Source organism: Mya arenaria, chromosome 15 (genome assembly GCF_026914265.1).
Source record: "Mya arenaria isolate MELC-2E11 chromosome 15, ASM2691426v1".
NCBI lineage: Eukaryota > Metazoa > Mollusca > Bivalvia > Myida > Myidae > Mya > Mya arenaria.
Genome location: NC_069136.1, coordinates 12,045,797 through 12,071,909, shown reverse-complemented (window position 1 = coordinate 12,071,909; position 26,113 = coordinate 12,045,797). Strand labels below are relative to the sequence as shown.

Below are 26,113 nucleotides of genomic sequence, written 5' to 3'. Positions count from 1 at the left end.
CTTGCTACTCATATAAGCACACGTTTATAACATATGGCGGCAAAGAGCCGGCTTGGCTCTCATATAAGCACACGTTTATAACATATGGCGGCAAACAGCCGTCTTGGCACTCATATAAGCACACGTTTATAACATAAGGCGATATACAGCCATCTTGGCACTGGGCATATATATGATATATTATGACTTTAATCCGATCGGGCACTCATACATACGCACGTATTTAAAACGTGGAGGCATACAAACGTCTGGGCATTCAAATAGACGCCTGCTTATATCATGAGTAGACATAAAGCCATCTTATTTTTAACCGAGTTTAGTGCATAATCCGTTTAAAAAGTAGAATGAAAAACATAGAATATACATTATGCACTAGTCAATTGTAATCACGGCTCCCCCAGGTCCGAGGGTTTACCGGGGATAGCCGGGGAAATGGGCCGTCTTTTTACCTTCCAAGGTGCCCCCGCAGTGCTGGGTGAATGTGGTGGTTTTGTCTTCGCAAAAAAAATATAGCGGGAAATGGGCCTAACCTAGGGTCCCTGGGATTCGGGGGCATTTGGCCGGGATTTTACCATCTGTTCGTCCCCGCAGGGCGGGGATTTTACCCGGGGTTGGCTGGACCGAAAGCCAAAGTCCCTGCTATTCCCCGGAAATTGGGGAGCCGTGGTTACAATTGACTAGTGCATTACATTGTAGACATTCATTTAAAGTACTTGCTTCAGTGAGTTTCAATAAAGCGTCGATTGGATGTTACCCGATAAAAGTAGGTGCTTTTCCGTAGTGTAGCTCTATTATTCATGTGAAATTGTGATAAACAAAATTTCGTGACAAGTTATCGAGATGTTAAGCGATCAGTAAGTTTTAATTGCATTTTGATTATGCTGAAGTTTATTTCAATAGATATATACATGTTTTTATATATTTAGAAGCAAGCAAAAATAAATTGGGAATAATATATATCGTTCATACATATATTGTGAGGACGTAGACGTGTCGACTTGTTTAATGTTGACTTGCGAGTGATAGCACAATATGGCGATACTTGTCGACTTTTCTAGTTAATAGGTGAACAAGTCGACATAATGTGTTGGATGTGTCGCGTTTCAAGTCGCCACAGATGTATATGATCACATCATCGGAGTAGAAGATATACGCTTCCATAGGGAACGGTTTAACTCTGTATTACATGCACTTTGAATAATCAATTGACTGTGTGTAGGTTTTTCTTTAGTAATGGGTTGAACTTATTTGATATACGCTTCCAAAGGGAACGGTTTAACTCTGTATTACATGCACTTTGAATAATCAATTGACTGTGTGTGGGTTTTTCTTTAGTAATGGGTTGAACTTATTTGATATACGCTTCCATAGGGAACGGTTTAACTCTGTATTACATGCACTTTGAATAATCAATTGACTGTGTGTGGGTTTTTCTTTAGTAATGGGTTGAACTTATTTGATATACGCTTCCATAGGGAACGGTTTAACTCTGTATTACATGCACTTTGAATAATCAATTGACTGTGTGTAGGTTTTTCTTTAGTAATGGGTTGAACTTATTTGATATACGCTTCCAAAGGGAACGGTTTAACTCTGTATTACATGCACTTTGAATAATCAATTGACTGTGTGTGGGTTTTTCTTTAGTAATGGGTTGAACTTATTTGATATACGCTTCCATAGGGAACGGTTTAACTCTGTATTACATGCACTTTGAATAATCAATTGACTGTGTGTGGGTTTTTCTTTAGTAATGGGTTGAACTTATTTGATATACGCTTCCATAGGGAACGGTTTAACTCTGTATTACATGCACTTTGAATAATCAATTGACTGTGTGTAGGTTTTTCTTTAGTAATGGGTTGAACTTATTTGATATACGCTTCCAAAGGGAACGGTTTAACTCTGTATTACATGCACTTTGAATAATCAATTGACTGTGTGTAGGTTTTTCTTTAGTAATGGGTTGAACTTATTTGATATACGCTTCCAAAGGGAACGGTTTAACTCTGTATTACATGCACTTTGAATAATCAATTGACTGTGTGTGGGTTTTTCTTTAGTAATGGGTTGAACTTATTTGATATACGCTTCCATAGGGAACGGTTTAACTCTGTATTACATGCACTTTGAATAATCAATTGACTGTGTGTAGGTTTTTCTTTAGTAATGGGTTGAACTTATTTGATATACGCTTCCATAGAGAACGGTTTAACTCTGTATTACATGCACTTTGAATAATCAATTGACTGTGTGTGGGTTTTTCTTTAGTAATGGGTTGAACTTATTTGATATACGCTTCCATAGGGAACGGTTTAACTCTGTATTACATGCACTTTGAATAATCAATTGACTGTGTGTAGGTTTTTCTTTAGTAATGGGTTGAACTTATTTGATATACGCTTCCATAGGGAACGGTTTAACTCTGTATTACATGCACTTTGAATAATCAATTGACTGTGTGTAGGTTTTTCTTTAGTAATGGGTTGAACTTATTTTTGCACCTTTGGGATGGGGATATTTTTCATAAATTTCAATTTTAAGCTCCGTATTAATCGTACGTATTGTTTGTAATGCCAATGTATTGGCCGTTCGTAGCAAAGAAGAATTAAATTAAAGTGTCTGATTATTTCGTGACGTTAGAGTCATATTTCTGTAACAAGGCTGAAAGAAACAAGCGTGTATTTGCGTATCAGCTTAGACCACATGGTACTTTAAAATGCAATATTCGTTCTGTTCTGAACTAAGTTGTAATGGTATGCATGAATCACCAAAGAAAGTAATTGTTTTACATGTAGACGACAACGCCCGTTCTTTAGTCAAGGAGCACAAGGCAACATCTATGTTGTCCTTTATAATTTATCATTGGACAATGCAGATGATATTGTTAATCTCTTAGGTTTGCTCTCAGTAGTGAGAGTAGTCTTAAAGCTGCACTCTCACAGACTGAACGTTTTGACAACTTTTTTAATTTTTGTCTTGGAATGGACCATTTTTTTTATTGCTAAAATGCATGGAAACTAGTTACATAAGACTGCTGCCAAAATTAGATCGCACATTGCTGTTTATCTAAGTTTAAAAATGGTGTTTAATGCATTTTCTTACATCGTTAGTAACGGTTTAAGCCGTAAAACATTAATTTTTGAACGGAAATATGAAAATCTGCGATCTGATCTTTGGTCAGCAATCTTTCATCATTAGTTTGCAGATATTAACGCAAGAAATGCTCTTTCAAAGACAAAAAATAAAAAAAGTTGTAAAAACGGTATATCAGTAAGAGCACAGCTTTAAGTAATTTTGAGAAATCGGCCACTTAGGATCAGGCGTAAGGCTATCATTTAAAACATTCACGTCAATCTTTGCCGTGTAACCAAGTAAACTGACATGTTAAAAACACAATGTTGTATTAAAAAATAAATATAAAAACAAGTTTCGTAAATGTAATTTAACTTTGCATGTTATGAAAAAGATAAAGCATTCCATTGAATTTTCATTTTTGAATTTTATACATGGGGTTTTCATAAAATGCCCTTTAAATTTTTTTCTTCGTTCTTAAAAGCGCCGACTGTAACATTATACGGACTATTATGCACGACAATTAAGTGTCATTGACATATGAAGGTAGAACCCCATTTGTTGAGTTGAGCTGAATTAGGAATATCGCCGCCGTACACATTAAATAAGGCCAAACTGGTATAATTGATACGTTTTCTTACACTTGTTTTGTGTGATAACGGCGACTTATTCAAAAACCCAATCTAGATCGATAACAAACGATATTGACCGGAAAGTTTAAGGAGTTATTGTTCGTTTAAGTATATTTAAACCAATGAAAGAGCGAAAGTTCTAGGACTACACCTATAGGCATATAGCAAGAGGAACTGATCGTGCACATAGTATATATAACCATTGACGTAGCAATAGTTCTAGGACTCGACCTATATGCATATAGCAAAACGAACTGATATTGGCAATATACCGAATTACTATAACACTCTTCAGGGTATTTGAAACTGTCTGAGACCACACTAGCGGTAAACAAATCTGTCTAAACATAGATCATACTAGCGCAAGACTAATGACCAATATGTCTAAACATAGAACACAAGCGCACACTACCAATATGTCTTAACATAGAACACACTAGAGCAAGACCAACATGTCTTTACATTGAACACACTAGCACACTACTAATATGTATTAATATAGAACACACTAGAGCGAGACCAACATGTCTTAACATAGAACACACTAGAGCAACCAACATGTCTTTATATTGAACACATTAGCACACTACCAATATGTATTAACATAGAACACACTAGAGCGAGACCAACATGTCTTTACATTGAACACACTAGCACACTACCAATATGTATTAACATAGAACACACTAGAGCGAGACCAACATGTCTTTACATTGAACACACTAGAGCGAGACCAACATGTCTTTCCATTGAACACACTAGCACACTACCAATATGTATTAGCATAGAACACACAGGAGCGAGACCAACATGTCTTAACATAGAACACACAAAAGCAAGAGCAGTATGTCTTAACAAAAAACACACTAGCGTAAGACAAATATGGTTAAACATAGAACACAAATGGCATTGTCATGACAATCAAGTAAATGTGGTCTAAATGATTTAAACATTTCTGTTCCAGATATTTGAAATCAAAAATAGCCAGGTCATTTGCCTGGACCATTTTAGAACCATTGACAAAAGCCGGAATCGTTGGGATTAGACCTGGGCTTAATTAAACTTAAATGAATGTGTCTTTACATTAGAATGCGAAATTATATGAAACATATCATTTTCAGGTCAACCAAATCTAAAACCTCAAGGTCACGTGTACTGACCATTCTTGGACTTTTCGCTATAGCCGGAATCGTAGCAATAGCCTTAGGCCTCGGTCTTGGTATAAAACAAGAAGAAAAAATCGTGATTGAAAAATGTGAGCCCCAGCCGCCGGCCCCGTGTGAGCCCGTGGCTTGTGATCCCTTACCCCAAACAGACTCGTCCAGAATTCAGCGCGGCTCCCCTTTGTATGTGCAGCCGGGAACGAACAAGGAAGGCCGATTTAAATACGCGTCCGTGGCAGCGGACACCAAAATATGTTCCATCATGGGAACGTGAGTCTTTCGTATCAAATTCTGATACTTTGAAATCTTTGCATTAAGTCCAAGCTCTTATTTTAAACATGTGTTCAACTTCACAAATGCAATGTTAGAATTTAATCATCTAATATCCGTATTTAATTTCATTTTTAAAGGCATTCTATATCATTTTTCAGGGAGATGATGGCTCGTCACGGTGGGTCGGCGATGGACGCGGCAATCACGGCTACACTCTGCTCAGGCGTCTCCAATCCTCAGAGCTGCGGAATTGGTGGTGGGTTCTTCATGACCTTTTACAGACGGTAAGCTATACTTCCATAACACATCATCATCATCATCATCATCATCATCATCATCGTCGTCGTCATCGTCGTCGTCGACTTCGTCTACGTTATCGTCGTTGTCGCCGTCATAATAATAATAATAATAATAATAATAATAATAATAATAATAATAATAATAATAATCATCATCATCACCATCATCATCATCATCATCAGCAGCAGCAGCAGCAGCAGCAGCACCACCACCACCACCACCACCAACACCACCACCCACAGCAACACTACCACCACCGTTGCGTAATGATTATAACAGCTTTACGGTTACAGTTGTCAAGGCTGCAACAAAGATAAAATGCACGAACATGAACACGTCTTGTAAAAGTATGTGCAGGTCTCAAACACAAGACAATATCATATTCATGGAAAACTCTCGGTGAAGCATTGTAAATTAAAGCAGTAAATAATCTCCGAACCCTATAGATATAATGCATGTAAAACAGTGACTGGCAATTTTTGAAATATCAAATTCCTCTGTCGTGTCACCTTAACCATGGCACGACCATTTAATCCTACTATCAAAATTGCTCTACATGTTAAATGCTACACAGTTTCAATGAACTTTGATACTTAAAGCATGTTCTCATTTTATTGTAAAGAACGAACTTTAAATTTTAACAAGAAGGTGAACTTTTCGAAATATTGTTTTCAAACTATATAGGCTGCAAAACACTGCTTGTTCTCATGTTCTCAAATGCTTACGGGTTACAGAACAGAATGTTTATTAAACTTAAAGTGACACTCTTATTCAAATCAATACATACACATGTACATAACAAACATCAATTTTGACTGATAAACCTTGAACTACTTACTAAATAATGCATTTATGAAAAATAGTAATTGCTGATAACAATATTATACCGTGTATTTAATTGCAGAAAGCGCAAAAATATTAAATGATTGGTGAGTGCTAAAATATTAACTGTGGTCTGCTGTAGTCTCATAAGGAAGTAATACCATGTTTTATGCTCATTTCTTTGAAAGTAAACTCGGTATCCTTCATAAGAGCCATTGTTTTCGACATTTATTCATCCTTTTTGGAATATTTAAACAAAGTTAGTAATTGTGGTAAATCTTATTTGGGAGAAAGTGTCCATCTTTAAGCATATATAGCTCATTATTTCATACAAAATAACAAATATGCATATTAAATATTGCATGCATGATAGAACAAAGTGAATAATTTTGCAATACATTATTTACAATTAAGTTTTACAATATCGTCAAAAACCTAAAGCCAGTTAAACAGTAGTGTACGTTAGGAGGTCTTTAGGGGTGATTTATATATTCTAGTCTCTTATTTTAAAAGCGTTGGTACAGAAAATAGCTTATCATATTAACATAGGTTTATTATCAGAATTAAGTAATGATATTAATTGTATCCTCCTCGGATTTCTGACATAATATCTACACGTTACACAGTTGCAGTTTTGTAGGCTCACTGAGATCCCATAAATATCTTCTTCATCCTATCGCTTAATATACAATCGGAATGCCTCGGTCATCTCCGCTTTACGACGAGCCGCGGCTGTATGCTTGCGTAAAATTAAAATAATTACTAAACATTAATTGTTGTATTTTAACGTATAATATGAATTCAAAAGTTCAAATTGAATCAAAGTGAAGTGTATTAATGCATAAATCATTAAAAAAATAAAAGTAAAGTTCTTTCGCAAAACTGCTTTGTTGAAATTTACCACATGATCGACTTGAAGTTTACAGTAGTTAAATATAAAGGATTCTGACATTGCTAATAAACATCCGAGGTTGTTTTCGACGGAACATGACCGAGGTGCTCCGATTGACCATCTTAACTTGTGTACTCATACATCGATGACGTAATACACAACAAGACGTACACACGTACCCGTACGGATAGTGTTTTGTTTCCTCTCTATGCATCACTGGTCATGGCAAATCAATACAGACAGAGCTTCCAAACATTTCTTGAAAATTGGAACCAACAAATTTATTTGATATTAACAATTCGTTATTTCTAATAACGAAAATTAGATGAACATGCACAACGTTTTTCAATGTACATTTATACTAATGAACCTATTATTTTCAACGAGCAATATTTATGGGATGTGGTAAATAGAATCAATCAAAGCGTAAGGCAATAGAAAAACCCGGCAAAATTGTAAAATGAGATGAACATACTGTATCTGTTTACCGTAATTAAGCGGAAGAGAATGCATATTTCAGAAACGACTTGGCTCGATTTTCCGTCATGGCACGTGAGATGGCGCCAGGGGCTGCCACCGAAAACATGTACAAGGACACAGGTGCCAGCTCAAGGGAAGGTAGGTGTTAGCTCAAGGGAAGGTGTTAGCTCTAGGGAGAGCAGATATTAGCTCAAGGGAGAGCAGGTGTCCGCTAAAAGGAGAGTAGGGATCAGCTGAAGGGAGAGTAGATGTTAGCTCCAAGAAGAGTAGGTGTTAGCTCAAGGGAGAGTAGGTCTTAGCTTCAGGGAGAGCAGGTGTAAGCTCAAGGGAGAGCAGGTATTAGCTTCAGGGAGAGCAGGTGTTAGCTCAAGGGAGAGTAGGTGTTAGCTAAAGGTAGAGTAGGTGTTCGCTCAAGGGAGAGTAGGTGTTAGCTTCAGGGAGAGCATGTGTTAGCTTCAGGGAGAGCCGGTGTTAGCTCAAATGTGATCAGGTGTTATCTCAAGGGAAAGTAGGTGTTAGCTCAAGGGATAGTAGGTGTTAGCTTCAGGGAGAGTAGGTGTTAGCTCAAGGTAGAGTAGGTGTTAGTTCAAGGGAGAGTAGGTGTTAGCTTCAGGGAGAGCAGGTGTTAGCTCAAGGGAGAGCAGGTGTTACCTTCAGGGAGAGCAGGTGTTAGCTCAAGGGAGAGCAGGTGTTAGATTCAGAAAGAGTAGGTGTTAGCTTCAGGGAGAGTAGGTGTTAGCTCAAGGTAGAGTAGGTGTTAGCTTCAGGGAGAGCAAGTCTTAGCTCAAGGGAGAGCAAGTTTTAGCTTCAGGGAGGGAAGGTGTTAGCTTCAAGAAGAGTAAGTGTTAGCTTAAGGGAGAGTAGGTGTTAGCTCAAAGTAGAGTAGGTGCCAGCTCAAGGGAGAGTAAGTGTTAGCTTTAGGGAGAGCAGGTGTCCGCTCAAGGTAGAGTAGGTGTTCGCTCAAGGGAGAGTTGGTGTTAGCTTCAGGGAGAGCAGGTGTTAGCGCAAGGGAGATCACGTGTTAGCTTCAGGAAGAGCATGTGTTAGCTTCAGGAAGAGTAGGTGTAAGCTTCAAGGAGAGTAGGTGTTAGCTCAAGGTAGAGTAGGTGTCAGTTCAAGGGAGAGTAGGTGTTCGCTTCAGGGAGAGCAGGTGTCCGCTCAAGGTAGAGTAGGTGTTCGCTCAAGGGAGAGTAGGTGTTAGCTCAAGGGAGAGCAGGTGTTAGCTCAAGGGAGAGCAGGTGTTAGCTCAAAGAAGAGCAGGTGTTAGTTCCAGGGATATCAGGTGTGAGCTTTATGGAGGGTGGATGTTAGCTCACTGGAGAGCAGTTGTTAGCTTAAAGAAGAGTTGGTGTTAGATCCAGGGAGAGTAGGTGTCAGCTCAAGGGAGGGTAGATGTAAGCTCAAGGGAGAGTAGGTGTTAGCTCAAGGGAAAGTAGATATAAACTCAAGGAAAAGTAGTTGTTAGCTCAAGGAAGAGTAGATGCTACCTAAAGGGAGAGTAGGTGTTAGCCCATTGAAAGGTATGTGTTATTTTAAGAATAGTTGGTGTTAGCACAAGGAAGAGAAGGTGTTAGCTCAAAGAAAAGTAGGCGTAAGCTCAAGGGAGTGTTTGCGTTAGATCCAGGGTAGATAATTGTCAGCTCCAGGGATGGTAGGTATCAGCTCAAGGTAGAGTAGGTGTCAACCTCACGGAAGGTATGTGTCTGCTTTGGAGAAGGTAGGCGTAAGCTCCAGGGAAGGTAGGTGTCAGCTCCAGGGAAGGTTGGTGTCAGCTCCAGGGAAGTTTGGTGTAAGCTCCAGGAAATGTTGGTGTTAGCTCCAGGGAAGGTTGGTATTAGCTCCAGGGAAGGTTGGTGTAAGCTTCAGGGATGGTTGGTGTAAGCTTCAGGGAAGGTAGGTGTCAGCTTCAGGGAGGGTAGGTGTAAGCTCCAGGAAAGGTAGGTGTCAGCTCCGAGGAAGGTTGGTGTAAGCTGCAGAGAAGGTAAATGTAAGCTCCAAGGAAGTAAGGTGTCAGCTCCGAGGAAGGTCGGTGTAAGCTCCAGAGAAGGTAGATGTAAGCTCCGAGGAAGACAGGTGTGAGCACCAGGGAAGGTAGGTGTCAGCTCCGAGGAATGTAGGTGTAAGCTCCATTGAAGGTAGGTGTAAGCTCCGAGGAAGGTAAGTGTCAGCTCCAGGGAAGGTAGGTGTCAGCTCCAGGGCAGGTAGGTGTCAGCTCCAGAGAAGGTTGGTGTCATCTCCAGGGAAGGTTGGTGTCAGCTCCAGGGAAGGTTGGTGTCAGCTCCAGGGAAGGTTGGTTTCAGCTCCAGTGAAGGTTGATGTCAGCTCCAGGGAAGGTAGGTATCAGCTTCAGGGAAGGTAGATGTCAGCTCCAGGGAAGGTAGGTGTCAGCTCCAGGGAAGGTAGATGTCAGCTCCAAGAAAGGTTGGTGTCAGATCCAGGGAAGATATGTGTAAGCTCCGAGGAACGTACGTGTAAGCTCCAGGGAAAGTTGGTGTCAGCTCCGCGGAAGGAAGATGTCAGCTCCGAGGCAGGTAGATGTCAGCTCCAGAGAAGGTAGGTGTAAGCTCCGAGGAAGGTAGATGTAAGCTCCATGGAAGGTTGGTGTCAGCTTCAAGGAAGGTAGATGTAAGCTCCGAGGAATGTAGGTGTCAGCTCCGAGGATGGTAGGTGTAATCTCCAGGGAAGGTAGGTGTCAGCTCCAGGGAAGGTTAGTGTCAGCTCCAGGGAAGGTTGGTGTCAGCTCCGATGAAGGTAGGTGTAAGCTCCAGGGAAAGTAGGTGTCAGCTCCAGGGAAGGTAGTTGTCAGCTCCAGAGAAGGTTGGTATTAGCTCCAGGGAAGGTAGATGTCAGCTCCACGGAAGGTTGGTATCAGCTCCAGGGAAGGTAGGCATCAGCTCCAAGGAAGGTAGGTATCAGCTTCAGGGAAGGTAGGTGTCAGCTCCAGGGAAGGTTGGTGTCAGATCCAGGGAAGGTAGGTGTAAGCTGCGAGGAGCGTACGTGTAAGCTCCAGGGAAAGTTGGTGTCAGCTCCAGGGAAGGTTTGTGTCAGCTCCGAGGAAGGAAGATTTCTGCTCCGAGGCAGGTAGATGTCAGCTCTAAGGAAGGTAGGTGTAAGCTCCGAGGAAGGTAGATGTAAGCTCCAGGGAAGGTTGGTATCAGCTCCAGGGACGGTAGGCGTCAGCTCCAGGGAAGGTAGGTGTCAGCTCAATGGCAGGTAAGTTTCAGCTCAAGAGAGGTTAGGTTTTACCTCCAGGGAAGGTAGGTGTCAGCTCCAGGGAAGGTAGGTATCAGCTCCATGGAAGGTTATTATCAGCTCCAGGGAAGGTAGGTATCAGCTCCATGGAAGGTAGGTGTCAGCTTCAGAGAAGGTATGAGTCAGCTCCAGGGAAGGTTGGTGTCAGCTCCGAGGAAGGTAGTTGTCAGCTCCAGGGAAAGTATGTGTCAGCTCCAGGGAAGGTAGGTGTCAGCTCCAGGGAAGGTAGGTATCAGCTTCAGAGAAGGTAGGTATCAGCTCCAGGGAAGGTAGGTGTCAGCTCCAGAGAAGGTATGTGTCAGCTCCAGGGAAGGTTGGTATAGGTCCATGGAAGGTAGGTGTCAGCTCCGATAAAGGTTGGTATTAGCTCCAGGGAAGGTCTGTATCAGCTCCAGGGAAGGTAGGTGTCATCTCCGAGAAAGGTAGTTGTCAGCTCCAGGGAATGTATGTGTCAGCTCCAGGGAAGGTTGCTGTCAGCTCCAGACAAGGTAGGTATCAGCTCCAGGGAAGGTAGGTGTCAGCTGCAGAGAAGGTAGGTGTCAGCTTCGGGGAAGGTAGGTGTCAGCTCCGAGGAATGTCGGTATCAGCTCCAGGGAAGGTAGGTGTCAGCTCCAGGGAAAGTTGCTGTCAGCTCCAGGGAATGTTGGTATCAGCTCCAGGGAAGGTAGGTGTCAGCTCCAGGGAAGGTTGGTATGAGCTCCAGGGTAGGTTGGTGTAAGCTCCACGGAAGGATGTTATTAGCTTCAGGGAAGGTTGGTATCAGCTCCAGGGAAGGTTGGTTTCAACTTCAGGGAAGGTAGGTGTCAGCTCCTGAAGGTTGTTGTCAGCTCCAAGGAAGGTTGATGTCAGCTCCAAGTAAGGTTGATGTTAGCTCCAAGGAAGGTTGGTGTTAGTTCCAGCATTTTCTGTGCCAGCTTACAATCAACCTTATTCGTACGTTTGGTACCTAAAACAAGTGTAAGGTTTTTATTCAATTGTGTACACTAACCTAAACATTTAGTGTTTTTAATTTGCATCACCAACATTAAAGAAGAACCTTTGAGAAAAAAGTTTTAAATTGTGTACACTGACCTAAACATTCAATGTTTTTAATTTGCATCACCAACATTAAAGAAGAACCTTTGAGAAAAGTCAATGATATCTAAAAGCAGATTTGACTTCCTACGGCACTTAAACAGGTCTCATTTATTAATTGATTGTAATTTTGTTTCAGGCGGGATGGCTATCGCGACCCCTGGCGAGGTTAGTGGTTTATACGAGGCGTGGAAGCTGGGTGGCAAGCTTCCATGGAGCACTCTGTTCCAGCCCGTTATCCAGTTGTGCACACAGGGTTTCCCCGTGGGGTCGCTCCTGGCGTATGACATAGAGAATAACAAGGCTTACATTGATACGCATGTGAATCTTAAGTAAGAATTATGTCTTTTTCATGATTTGGTTGTAGAAGAATGAACATGTGAACATGTTGAGCCATAGAGCGCCTGGTGTAGTGGCGTGTGGCATTGAGGTTAACAACTATTATGATGAAAAGCGTTCAAACTGGAATAAAGATTGGTGGCTACTGGCAAACTGATACAGGGGACAGCCCGGCAAACTGATACAAGGGACAGCCCGGCAAACAGATACAAAGGACAGCCCGGCAAACTCATACAAGGGACAGCACGGCAAACCGATACAAGGGACAGCACGGCAAACTCATACAAGGATCGGCCCGGCAAACTCATACAAGGATCGGCCCGGCAAACTGATACAAGGGACAGTCCGGCAAACTCATACAAGGATCGGCCCGGCAATCTCATACAAGGGACAGCCCGGCAAACTCATACAAGGATCGGCCCGGCAAACTCATACAAGGATCGGCCCGGCAAACTCATACAAGGGACAGTCCGGCAAACTCATACAAGGATCGGCCCGGCAATCTCATACAAGGGACAGCCCGGCAAACTCATACAAGGGACAGCCCGGCAAACTCATACAAGGGACAGCCCGGCAAACTGATACAAGGGACAGCCCGGCAAACTCATACAAGGGACGGCCCGGCAAACTCATACAAGGTACAGTCCGGCAAACTCATACAAGGGACGGCCCGGCAAACTCATACAAGGGACGGCCCGGCAAACTCATACAAGGGACGGCCCGGCAAACTCATACAAGGTACAGTCCGGCAAACTCATACAAGGGACAGCCCGGCAAACTGATACAAGGGACAGCCCGGCAAACTGATACAAGGGACAGCCCGGCAAACTGATACAAGGGACAGCCCGGCAAACTGATACAAGGGACAGCCCGGCAAACTCATACAAGGGACAGCACGGCAAACTCATACAAGGGACAGCCCGGCAAACTCATACAAGGGACAGCCCGGCAAACTGATACAAGGGACAGCCCGGCAAACTGATACAAGGGACAGCCCGGCAAACTCATACAAGGGACAGCCCGGCAAACTGATACAAGGGACAGTTCGGCAAACTCATACAAGGGACAGCCCGGCAAACTGATACAAGGAACAGCCCGGCAAACTCATACAAGGGACAGTCCGGCAAACTCATACAAGGGACAGTCCGGCAAACTCATACAAGGGACAGCCCGGCAAACTCATACAAGGGACAGCCCGGCAAACTGATACAAGGGACAGCCCGGCAAACTGATACAAGGGACAGCCCGGCAAACTCATACAAGGAACAGCCCGGCAAACTCATACAAGGGACAGCCCGGCAAACTCATACAAGGAACAGCATTGTTTACTGCGTTAATAAGCATCACCTGAAATGAAAGATAATGCTGTTTTAATGCGACGGCTATACCTTGCCCTTCGAGCCACTACTAATAGGTGAAATATAGTCAACAGATTGTCTACTTTCGCATTGCATTTACATTCTAAATACACGTTTTGTTTATAGCTAGATCCGAGTTTGAGTAAGAAGGCCATGAATTGCTAACTCATGTTTCACTTATAATGTCATAGTCGAGAGCACATAACCTACTGAATAGAAGCCATTATTAGGTTAGAGTCCGTATTTTCTAGGGCCATGTTGACCCACGATGATGGAGTCACGCTGCTGAAGGAAGGAGACACCATAAAGATGCCCAAACTGGCCGCTACCCTGGAAAAGATCGCTGCTGATCCGTTTACATTCTACAATGGATCGCTAGCGCAGGATATAGTGGACGATATCACAGAGCAGGGTAGGTTACACACACACACGCGCGCACGCGCGCACGCGCACACGCACGCACGCACGCACGCACGCACGCACGCACACACAGTGGCCTGCCATCTATTAAAGTTGTATGTATTACATGCATACACAACATCAGTGCAAACGCAATACATATCGCAAAAACGGTAGGTATTCAACTCTGCTTGAGTAACATGATAACATGTATCAGTGCGCAATCTCAAAATGAATAAACAAAACAAAATATCGCGTCTTTCAAATGACATTCAATATGAAATCCATTGTCTGTTAAGTGATTTAAAGCTGCACTCTCACAGATTGAAGTTTTTGACAACTGTTTTATTTTTTGTCTTTGAACGAGCTTTTTTGCGAAATTCAATGGAAACCAGTTATATAAGACTGTTGACCAAAAATAAGATGGCAGATTTTTCTTTTAAGTTAAAAAGTTGTAAAAATGGTATATCTGTTAGAGTGCAGTAAAGCTGCACTCTAGTGCACCAGTGATAGGTATAGAAAGTGTTATTGACATTTAAGTACTGCGTTTTGGTCCGAAGTATGGAATTCATAAAATTATGATTTCTGTACACTAAATGAAACTATTAAAAACAACGACCACGCGTCGTTAATCTATGACGGTCAAATTACAAGAAAATGTAATTATGTGGCTTCATCATTATTAACAAATACATGAAGGGTCATCACTTTGAAGAAAACGAAGGCTTTTTATTCACACCTACATCTAGTAATCTCTCACGAGAGTGGCAGCAGCAGTTACAGAGGTAGTTCTGTTGATGGTGTAAGTTGTGGTGTTTATTAGTTTATTTTTAATAGCCATCACAATTTAAACTAAAGTATAAATTTAGTCTTGGCTATATTGTTACGGATATAAAAATGATGATTTGTTTTATATTAATATCATACATAATATATATATGTGCTCAATAGGAAATCTGACAGAATTCCACTGGACAAAATGCATAATCGTACAGCTTGTTTCCCGATCCTCAACCTTATTAATGCTGATATTTTGTTTGTGTATTGTATGTACTATGTCAGCTGACTAGATTACTACTGTCTAAACTAATACTTGCAAAGACCTTCAGCCCCCAAAAGAACAGTTTGCAATGATTTGACCCTTTGTATACATTTTCCTTATATTCCAGGCGGTATAATCACCCTTGACGACCTCAAAAACTACAGCTCGGCGATAAAACCCCCATTGGAGATGCCTCTGAGCGGCAACTTCACGGCCCTCTCCCCTCCCCCGCCATCGAGCGGCGCTGTCATACTTCTCATCCTAAACATACTCAATGGTAAGTGATAAACGATGGTATCATTCATGTACGATATATTGAATAGTAAAAAGTTCCTAGCGGCTACACGGCAGTCTTCCTTCCACTCGGAGCTCTACGGCCATTTTCCTTCCGAATAAACCTTTGGTGTATATGAACGGTTTACAATGTCAGATATATTTACATTTTAACTGCGCTGCAAGTAGATAGCCTATTAAGTTCAACATAGCAGTTCAACTTAATGACTTCGCTCTTCAGAATCTTATTTTTATGCAATTATTCACTACATTGGCAATCAGTTTAAACTTAGATATACAACATACATTTTAAACACTACAATAAATTAATATTATTATTAAAGTAAATACGAACTACTTTCAGTGATATTATTTTCGATGGAAATGGCCGAGGAGTTCCGAATGTCTTCCTTCTCTGCTCCCAAGCAGCACTATCTCCATCCTGATTTTACCACCAACATAGATCCGTCAATATACCACCGACATAGGTCCGTGAATATACCGCCGACATAGGTCCGTGAATATACCACCAACATAGGTCCGTGAATATACCGCCGACATAGGTCTGTGAATATACCACCGACATAGGTCCGTCAATATACCACCGACATAGGTCCGTGAATATATCACCGATATAGGTCCGTGAATATACCGCCGACATAGGTCCGTGAATGTATCACCGATATAGGTCCGTGAATATACCGCCGATATAGGTCCGTGAATATACCGCCGACATAGATCCGTCAATATACCACCGACATAGGTCCGTGAATATACCGCCGACATAGGTCCGTCAATATACCACCGACATAGGTCCGTGAATATATCGCCGACATAGGTCTGTGAATATACCGCCGACATAGGTCCGTGAATATACCGCCGACATAGGTCCGTGAATATACCACCAACATAGGTCCGTGAATATACCGCCGACATAGGTCCGTGAATATACCGCCGACATAGGTCCGTGAATATACCACCGACATAGGTCCGTCAATATACCGCCGACATAGGTCCGTGAATATATCACCGATATAGGTCCGTGAATATACCGCCGACATAGGTCCGTGAATGTATCACCGATATAGGTCCGTGAATATACCGCCGATATAGGTCCGTGAATATACCGCCGACATAGATCCGTCAATATACCACCGACATAGGTCCGTGAATATACCGCCGACATAGGTCCGTCAATATACCACCGACATAGGTCCGTGAATATATCGCCGACATAGGTCTGTGAATATACCGCCGACATAGGTCCGTGAATGTATCACCGATATAGGTCCGTCAATATACCACCGACATAGGTCCGTGAATATATCGCCGACATAGGTCTGTGAATATACCGCCGACATAGGTCCGTGAATATACCACCGACATAGGTCCGTCAATATACCACCGACATAGGTCCGTGAATATATCGCCGACATAGGTCTGTGAATATACCGCCGACATAGGTCCGTGAATATACCACCAACATAGGTCCGTGAATATACCGCCGACATAGGTCCGTGAATAAACCGCCGACATAGGTCCGTGAATATACCGCCGACATAGGTCCGTGAATATACCGCCGACATAGGTCCGTGAATATACCGCCGACATAGGTCCGTGAATATACCGCCGACATAGGTCCGTGAATATACCGCCGACATAGGTCCGTGAATATACCGCCGACATAGGTCCGTGAATATACCACCAACATAGGTCCGTGAATATACCGCCGACATAGGTCCGTGAATATACCGCCGACATAGGTCCGTGAATATACCACCAACATAGGTCCGTGAATATACCGCCGACATAGGTCCGTGAATATACCGCCGACATAGGTCCGTGAATATACCACCAACATAGGTCCGTGAATATACCGCCGACATAGGTCCGTGAATATACCGCCGACATAGGTCCGTGAATATACCGCCGACATAGGTCCGTGAATATACCGCCGACATAGGTCCGTGAATATACCGCCGACATAGGTCCGTGAATATACCGCCGACATAGGTCCGTGAATATACCGCCGACATAGGTCTGTGAATATACCGCCGACATAGCTCCGTGAATATACCACCGACATAGGTCCGTGAATATACCGCCGACATAGGTCCGTGAATATACCGCCGACATAGGTCCGTGAATATACCACCGACATAGGTCCGTGAATATACCACCGACATAGGTCCGTGAATATACCACCAACATAGGTCCGTGAATATACCGCCGACATAGGTCCGTGAATATACCGCCGACATAGGTCCGTGAATATACCACCAACATAGGTCCGTGAATATACCGCCGACATAGGTCCGTGAATATACCGCCGACATAGGTCCGTGAATATACCGCCGACATAGGTCCGTGAATATACCGCCGACATAGGTCCGTGAATATACCGCCGACATAGGTCCGTGAATATACCGCCGACATAGGTCCGTGAATATACCGCCGACATAGGTCTGTGAATATACCGCCGACATAGCTCCGTGAATATACCACCGACATAGGTCCGTGAATATACCGCCGACATAGGTCCGTGAATATACCGCCGACATAGGTCCGTGAATATACCACCGACATAGGTCCGTGAATATACCACCGACATAGGTCCGTGAATATACCACCGACATAGGTCCGTGAATATACCACCGACATAGATCCGTGAATATACCGCCGACATAGGTCCGTGAATATACCGCCGACATAGGTCTGTGAATATACCACCGACATAGATCCGTGAATATACCGCCGACATAGGTCCGTGAATATACCGCCGACATAGGTCTGTGAATATACCACCGACATAGGTCCGTGAATATACCACCGACATAGGTCCGTGAATATACCACCGACATAGATCCGTGAATATACCGCCGACATAGGTCCGTGAATATACCGCCGACATAGGTCTGTGAATATACCGCCGACATAGCTCCGTGAATATACCACCGACATAGATCCGTGAATATACCGCCGACATAGGTCCGTGAATATACCGCCGACATAGGTCCGTGAATATACCGCCGACATAGGTCTGTGAATATACCGCCGACATAGCTCCGTGAATATACCACCGACATAGGTCCGTGAATATACCGCCGACATAGGTCCGTGAATATACCGCCGACATAGGTCCGTGAATATACCACCGACATAGGTCCGTGAATATACCACCGACATAGGTCCGTGAATATACCACCGACATAGGTCCGTGAATATACCACCGACATAGATCCGTGAATATACCACCGACATAGGTCCGTGAATATACCACCGACATAGGTCCGTGAATATACCACCGACATAGATCCGTGAATATACCGCCGACATAGGTCCGTGAATATACCGCCGACATAGGTCTGTGAATATACCGCCGACATAGCTCCGTGAATATACCACCGACATAGATCCGTGAATATACCGCCGACATAGGTCCGTGAATATACCGCCGACATAGGTCTGTGAATATACCGCCGACATAGCTCCGTGAATATACCACCGACATAGGTCCGTGAATATACCACCGACATAGGTCCGTGAATATACCACCGACATAGGTCCGTGAATATACCGCCGACATAGGTCCGTGAATATACCGCCGACATAGGTCCGTGAATATACCGCCGACATAGGTCCGTGAATATACCACCGACATAGGTCCGTGAATATACCGCCGACATAGGTCCGTGAATATACCGCCGACATAGGTCTGTGAATATACCGCCGACATAGGTCCGTGAATATACCGCCGACATAGGTCCGTGAATATACCACCAACATAGGTCCGTGAATATACCGCCGACATAGGTCCGTGAATATACCGCCGACATAGGTCCGTGAATATACCGCCGACATAGGTCCGTGAATATACCGCCGACATAGGTCCGTGAATATACCACCGACATAGGTCCGTGAATATACCGCCGACATAGGTCTGTGAATATACCGCCGACATAGGTCCGTGAATATACCGCCGACATAGGTCTGTGAATATACCACCGACATAGGTCCGTGAATATACCGCCGACATAGGTCCGTGAATATACCACCGACATAGGTCTGTGAATATACCGCCGACATAGGTCCGTGAATATACCGCCGACATAGGTCCGTGAATATACCACCGACATAGGTCCGTGAATATACCACCGACATAGGTCCGTGAATATACCGCCGACATAGGTCCGTGAATATACCGCGTACATAGGTCCGTGAATATACCACCGACATAGGTCCGTGAATATACCACCGACATAGGTCCGTGAATATACCGCCGACATAGGTCTGTGAATATACCGCCGACATAGGTCCGTGAATATACCGCCGACATAGGTCTGTGAATATACCGCCGACATAGGTCCGTGAATATACCACCAACATAGGTCCGTGAATATACCACCGACATAGGTCCGTGAATATACCGCCGACATAGCTCCGTGAATGTATCACCGATATAGGTCCGTGAATATACCGCGTACATAGCTCCGTGAATATACCACCGACATAGATCCGTGAATATACCGCCGATATAGGCCCGTAAATATACCGCCGACATAGATCCGTGAATATACCGCCGACATAGGCCCGTAAATATACCGCCGACATAGGTCAGTGAATATACCGCCGACATAGGTCCGTGAATACACCCAAGATAACATAGCTAACGTTATATTTATAATACAAAATAAACTTCTTTGTTGTCAAACTAAATTGTTTACTTTCTTATTATTCATATAGTCTTCTTTCTTTGTTACAGGTTACAACATGGATCAAACAGACTTCCAGGACACTGCACGGGCGGCACATACCCTGCACCGAGTGACTGAGGCGTTCAAGCACGGGTTCTCTGTGCGGACGCAGCTTGGGGACGTCGACCAAGAGGACCAGCAGTTCAATGACGATATTGAGGCAGTAAGTGCCTGTTTATAACTGGTTTGAATTTATGAGAGGAAAGTTTGTAGTACAATTGCTGGGCCTTAAATATATTGAAGGTGTCTAGGTTTAATTGAGACTGCAAGATATCAGCAAGAGTATATTAAGATGCAAGAATATTAACGGATTCTTATATTGAAAAAATACACAAACACTAGGGCAGGCCATGTTATTTAATTGATCCCGTAAGCTACACTATGAATAACACTAGGGCAGGCCATGTTATTTAATTGATCCCGTAAGCTACACTATGAATAAATTCACTATTATAACAACTCAAAACTATTTATAGTCCGCCACCTTTTTGCAAAGGCATGGGTTTTCCTTTAAAAACTTTGATATTAGCTTTTTTTAAATGTCGTCTTTAAATCATGGTATTTAACTGTTAAAAATATCATCAATTTGAAAGCTTTATTTGATTACAGGATAGTTAACATTTGTATGTGTTACGTCGTTCTTGTCAATTAGTATATACATGTGTAATAGGATAGTTTTCTTATGGCCACGACTATATTAACGGTCTAACTAAGCAGTAAGGTTTCAGTGTAGTTGATTAACACGTCTGAAGTCTTTAGGGGTTTTTATTACATGTATTATAAATCCACAGCTCTGAAAGCATATAAACATCAACTTAAGCATATCACACAAGAGTTAACAATTAATTCAGTATATTTTCTATCATACTTTGAGAATCAATATTCCTCATAATTAATACTATTTTCTAGCGGCCATACTATTACGTAATATAATCATATTAAAACAATACAAACATCATACAACACAGGTACAAACATATTTCACATCACATTACATATAATCTAACTCACCAGCTGTAGGCCAAATTACCTTTATATTCTCCCTGACACATACATTCAACTGGTGCCGCAATTCTAAAATAAGTGGATTTATTAATATTAGTTATAATATTAACATGCAAGGTTGAATCACTATCTTGACCTTTTAGAAATATTATAACTATCATATTTCCAACTTACTAAATACTTAGATACAACTGCTCAAATGTAATTAAAACAATTACACTTCTTAGTAAGCAATATTCTAGAAATACTAGGTTCTAGAAGTATAACTAGACTAACCTTCAATATCTTTTCCCACCAATTCCAACAATTACAGACAAAGTAAAATATGATGTGTTCGCCTTGAAAACAAAGAACGGAATGATCCAGTGTTCCCACCAAAAATGTCAATTTAGGGATTATAGTCACAGATGACCACACAGCAATTATATTTTAAAATTACTAAGAAAGACAACTCTGTACATAACATCAAAGCTGATTTGCTTGTTTTCTCCCTTGCATTACATCAAACTCACTTAAAAATAAAATGTAATAATTATGAAACTTGTTTGTTACACATATACCTACATTATTTATCTGCGATATGTTCACATGTTGAACATTCAATCAGATCATTTTATTATATACATGCTCACTTCTAAATGTTTGTGGGTTCTTTTTATTGTTATTTGGATGTTCCTAAATGTTTTGGCCCATTTTTCAGCTTCTGAATAATATGACATCTGCTTCCTACGGGACCCAAAAACGCGAAAAAATAACCGCCAGCACACACGAAACGACGTACTATGAGCCGGTGTTTGATTTCACAATCCCGGACGCCGGGACCTCACATATCTCGGTCCTCGGGAATAACGGGGACGCTGTATCCATAACAACCACCATCAACCTGCAGTAAGTTGATACACCCACAGCTTGTCTAGCCATATTATTATATCCTTTATTTAGGATTCACATTGCGAAATCCGTTCGTCCGTCAGTCCGCCCGCCCACCCGTAGAAGGATGGGCGTCTTCTGTACAGAGCATAACTTGCAAATTTATTGCCAAGGGGTATTTATGACTCCTATGATAGAAGTAGTTTACACTTGAGGATTATTTGATGCAAAAGGCAAATAGTCATAAAAAAATCACCGTTGACTTAATGCTCTCTTATCTGTGAACGCTTGGACAGGGGATTTCTTTTATCGAAGTATATACACCAACATATATTAATGCTAAGCCAGATTAGCCAAGCACTTTCATAAAAATAAGCTGCTATTACATTACTTTTCCAGTTTCGGTTCCAAAGTGGTCGGAAGTAAGACCGGGATCGTATTTAATAACGAAATGGACGACTTCGCAACTCCAAACACCACAAACTACTTCCAGGTATGCTCGATGTTTCCCTGCCCGCGCTGAGGGTCTCGGCTCACAACTATATTCCCTTCTTTGCTATTTGTAAAAGCTCTCCAGTTCACCACTTTTTTATGGATTTGCAGAAAATATTTCAGCTTGGACACTATTTTCCCACAAACACTTTAATCTAACACAAGAAAATCATATCAATATAGTTTGTTTTTTGTTATCATCATTTTTACAGTCACCATCTATAACTTCCATGTGATACAGTCATTGGCCGCATCTCTTGGGTCATCTTTGAATCCATCCACCCAAGAAATAGGTCCTTCAAAATAACATTCAAAACCACAGTGATGTCTTCGATATAATTCAAAATTTTACTGTCATGTGCCAAGAATGCAAGTAACACTGAGAAATCGCCATGTAACCTTAACACGGCACTTTGGGATTTTCAAGATAGAAAGCCCCAATATTTGGGCTATACATGTTTCTCTGTCCGGTTCGATCTATATCGTGGACATGCAACAATTACCGTGGCAAAAACCCCTGACAACTCGACTTGAACAGATTGCTAAATTACGCGAATCGAATACCAAAAGCTAGATCACTTTCTGGTTTAAACCAGATTAAACTTTAACCAGGTTCCTAACTCACCTGAAGATTTCAGCAAAACCTTCAAGCGCCCCCTAATTTACATGCAACCCTTACGATTGTACAGGACAATAGCGGCAATGAATTCATAACAATCGACTGTTTCGATATTCACCTGTATTTCAGAATCCCGGTCAGCCGGCACTGTCATAAGGTCCTACAAGCAACATCTGTCGCCCATGGCCCCTACGATTGTTCTTGACAATAGCCGTATCACCCTATAAATTTCATTTATTCGATCAAGCATTCCCGTACGATTGAACTATACCATACGGCTCAGCTTTACCCGCAAATATCGACAAACCCTTCAGGCGCCCCTATCGCCCGTGCTACCTACGAATAGCTGTACTGAACTTATGACAAACAAATAGTTATAACCTGTTCATCCGTATTTCAGGTTCCCGCCTCACCCGCCAATTTCATAAAGCCCTTTAAGCGCCCCTTGTCTTCCATGTCTCCCACGATCGTATTGGGCAGCTTCGATAACGAGGTGAAACTCGTCACAGGTGCCTCAGGGGGAACACGAATAATCACATCCACAGCATTGGTAAGATTAGAGATGTTAGTTCTTTCCTTTCGAAAACCATTTGAATGTATAAAGGGAAATAACTTCGAAATGAGCAATTTTAGAACTTATTTTTATGTAAAGTACTTGTAATACAAATAACGGTTTTCGATTTTTACTCAAATTGAGATATCTTATTTTTAAAGAATACATTGTTGTCAAATATAAAAACATGTGTATATCGTCTCCTGTAAAATAGCAGAACGCTGAAAGAACTATACCGACGGCTATCAATTGTCATCATTACAGAATATCATCGAGACAATGTGGCTGCAATTCGGTTTGAAGGAGTCGATCGAGTACCCACGCATCCATCATCAACTTCTGCCACCAGAGCTCAGGATAGAAGCCGATATGCCGCAGGTAACTGCATTCAAATAAAACGCGTTGACCTAAGCACAAAACTCCTACAGTATTTATTAGTATTGTGGCTGATACCATCAGGTCTGTTATTCTACATGTCAATCGAAATGTTCAAAATATGCCGGTTGTCGCAAATGCAACTGGACCGATGTTAACGCTGTAATTGACCTATAACCCCTTAAAATGACCAAAAGCAACTAATAAGGTATTATCATTATTATTGTTTTAAAAACAGAATTACGTTTTCAGTGACGAGTATTTAACTTGTGGGTGTGTGAAACGCGGCAAAACCTAGAACAGCAGCCAATTGCATGAAACCTTTTTTTTTTGGTTTGGTCAAAGTTATCCGAAAACATAATTGATTGGTCAATGCTATCCCAATAAACATAACTGATTGGTCAATGCTATTCCAATAAACATAATTGATTGGTTAATACTATTCCAAAACTAACCATTAACCAATAAAATCATTTGAATATGCATACTGGCCAATATACATATATGTGGACAACGTACCCCGATGACGGTACGCCCGGTTAGCTCAATCGGTAGAGCATTGGAATGTGACTCGGACAAACCGGGTTGGATTCCCGTGCGGACCAGGTCACTTCTGTTGTGATTGGTTATGACATCCTTTTTACGACCATTCGCACTGTACCACTGCCCCTGGCATGAACAGAAGTTGTCAGTTCCTTGCAGAGGTGAAGGCACTTAGTACTGGTAAACCGCCAGATAGTCTGCCCAGGATAGGTGTGCGGTGGTTGAACTGTCACTTTGGGGCCCTTCAATGTGCTCACGCCCGGACCCGGAGTATAAACTACTAACACCACCACCCACATCCCGGTAACGGATCCGTAGTCTAGTGGTTACACACTTGACTGGCAACCAAGGGGTCGCGCCGTACCACTAAAGTACATGTACTAGTCGTCTTCCGGGAGGGACGTTAAATTTGGGCCCCGTTTGACAGTGCTATACAACGGTGCACGTAAAAGAACCAGGGTAGCTCTAATCCGGGTTACAGTCCTTATGTGTACTCTACTCCAAAAAACTAATATGACTACAAGCAAGTTCAAGTATAAATAAACTCAAATTGTCAACAATTGGCTCCATAAATGCGTATCTTGTCTTATCCTGTTTTATCGTACCTATTCAGGCCATCAAGGACGACCTTTTAGCCCGTGGACACGTTTTCGACACGCAGGATAATCTGGGATCGGCGGTTCAGGCGCTGCAGAAAAGTGTCGCGCTCGGAACTCCGATTCAAGACCTGACCTCGCGGATTCACGATGTGATCCTAGCCTACTCCGACCCCGTTAAATATGGCGAGGCCGATGGATATTAATGATGTTGTACTCCGGATTAATTATGCTATGTAAAGTTATAAATAAATTCTTGGTAGGACGTATTAAAAAACATATGAATACACAATAGGCCCATTGTGCAGAACATTGTTTTAAGTTAACAAATGTTGTTAGCGTCATGCATCGTTAATAACTTTCACCTTTTTGCGGGTCTGTAAGTTTTAAACTGCAGTACTTGTATCAAATATTGGGACATCTTTTTTATCTATGCTTGTTTTATTTAATGATATGAGGACATCATCAACTTTTAGAATTAACAATGATGTAAGTAACCACGTTGTTAACTTTAACAAAATACTGGACAATCGGCATAGTGTGTTAAGTTTTTACAATCCTGTATTCTTATATCCATCTTTCATTAACCTGATAAAGGCCAAATGGCCGAAACGTTCTTTCATTAATAGATAATTTGTGTCAAAGTCGGACTTCTTTAATTATCACCATACAGCCATCTTTGTCATTCTCAACACTCCACTTTTGCTATGTATCGTTTTGAGAAATTGGAATAATAGTTGTTTTTGTGTATCCAGCTCCATTCACGAATGCATATCATAGTTGTATTTTTGCATCTTTCGATCACATATTATGATATGCATTGTATGCTTTGTGCTTATTTTATTGCATATTATAACAACGCCTGATTTGTTTGACTTCTATTCTAATTTTATATCCATATAATATATCCCGAAAATAAATTTATTTTACTA

At 42.0% G+C, this 26,113-nt stretch overlaps 1 protein-coding gene across 1 annotated transcript; it reads left to right on the top strand.

Moving 5' to 3' along the window:
• The first annotated feature begins 766 nt into the window (after positions 1-766).
• Positions 767-26,113, top strand: LOC128219839 (glutathione hydrolase 1 proenzyme-like). Its single transcript, XM_052927944.1, has 13 exons — positions 767-854; positions 4,829-5,140; positions 5,302-5,427; positions 7,678-7,775; positions 12,103-12,295; positions 13,912-14,072; positions 15,229-15,378; positions 20,137-20,291; positions 21,834-22,021; positions 22,403-22,496; positions 23,515-23,664; positions 23,932-24,045; positions 25,199-26,113. The coding sequence occupies exons 1-13, from the start codon at positions 841-843 to the stop codon at positions 25,385-25,387; spliced, it is 1,944 nt and encodes a 647-aa protein (XP_052783904.1). The 5' UTR covers positions 767-840; the 3' UTR covers positions 25,388-26,113.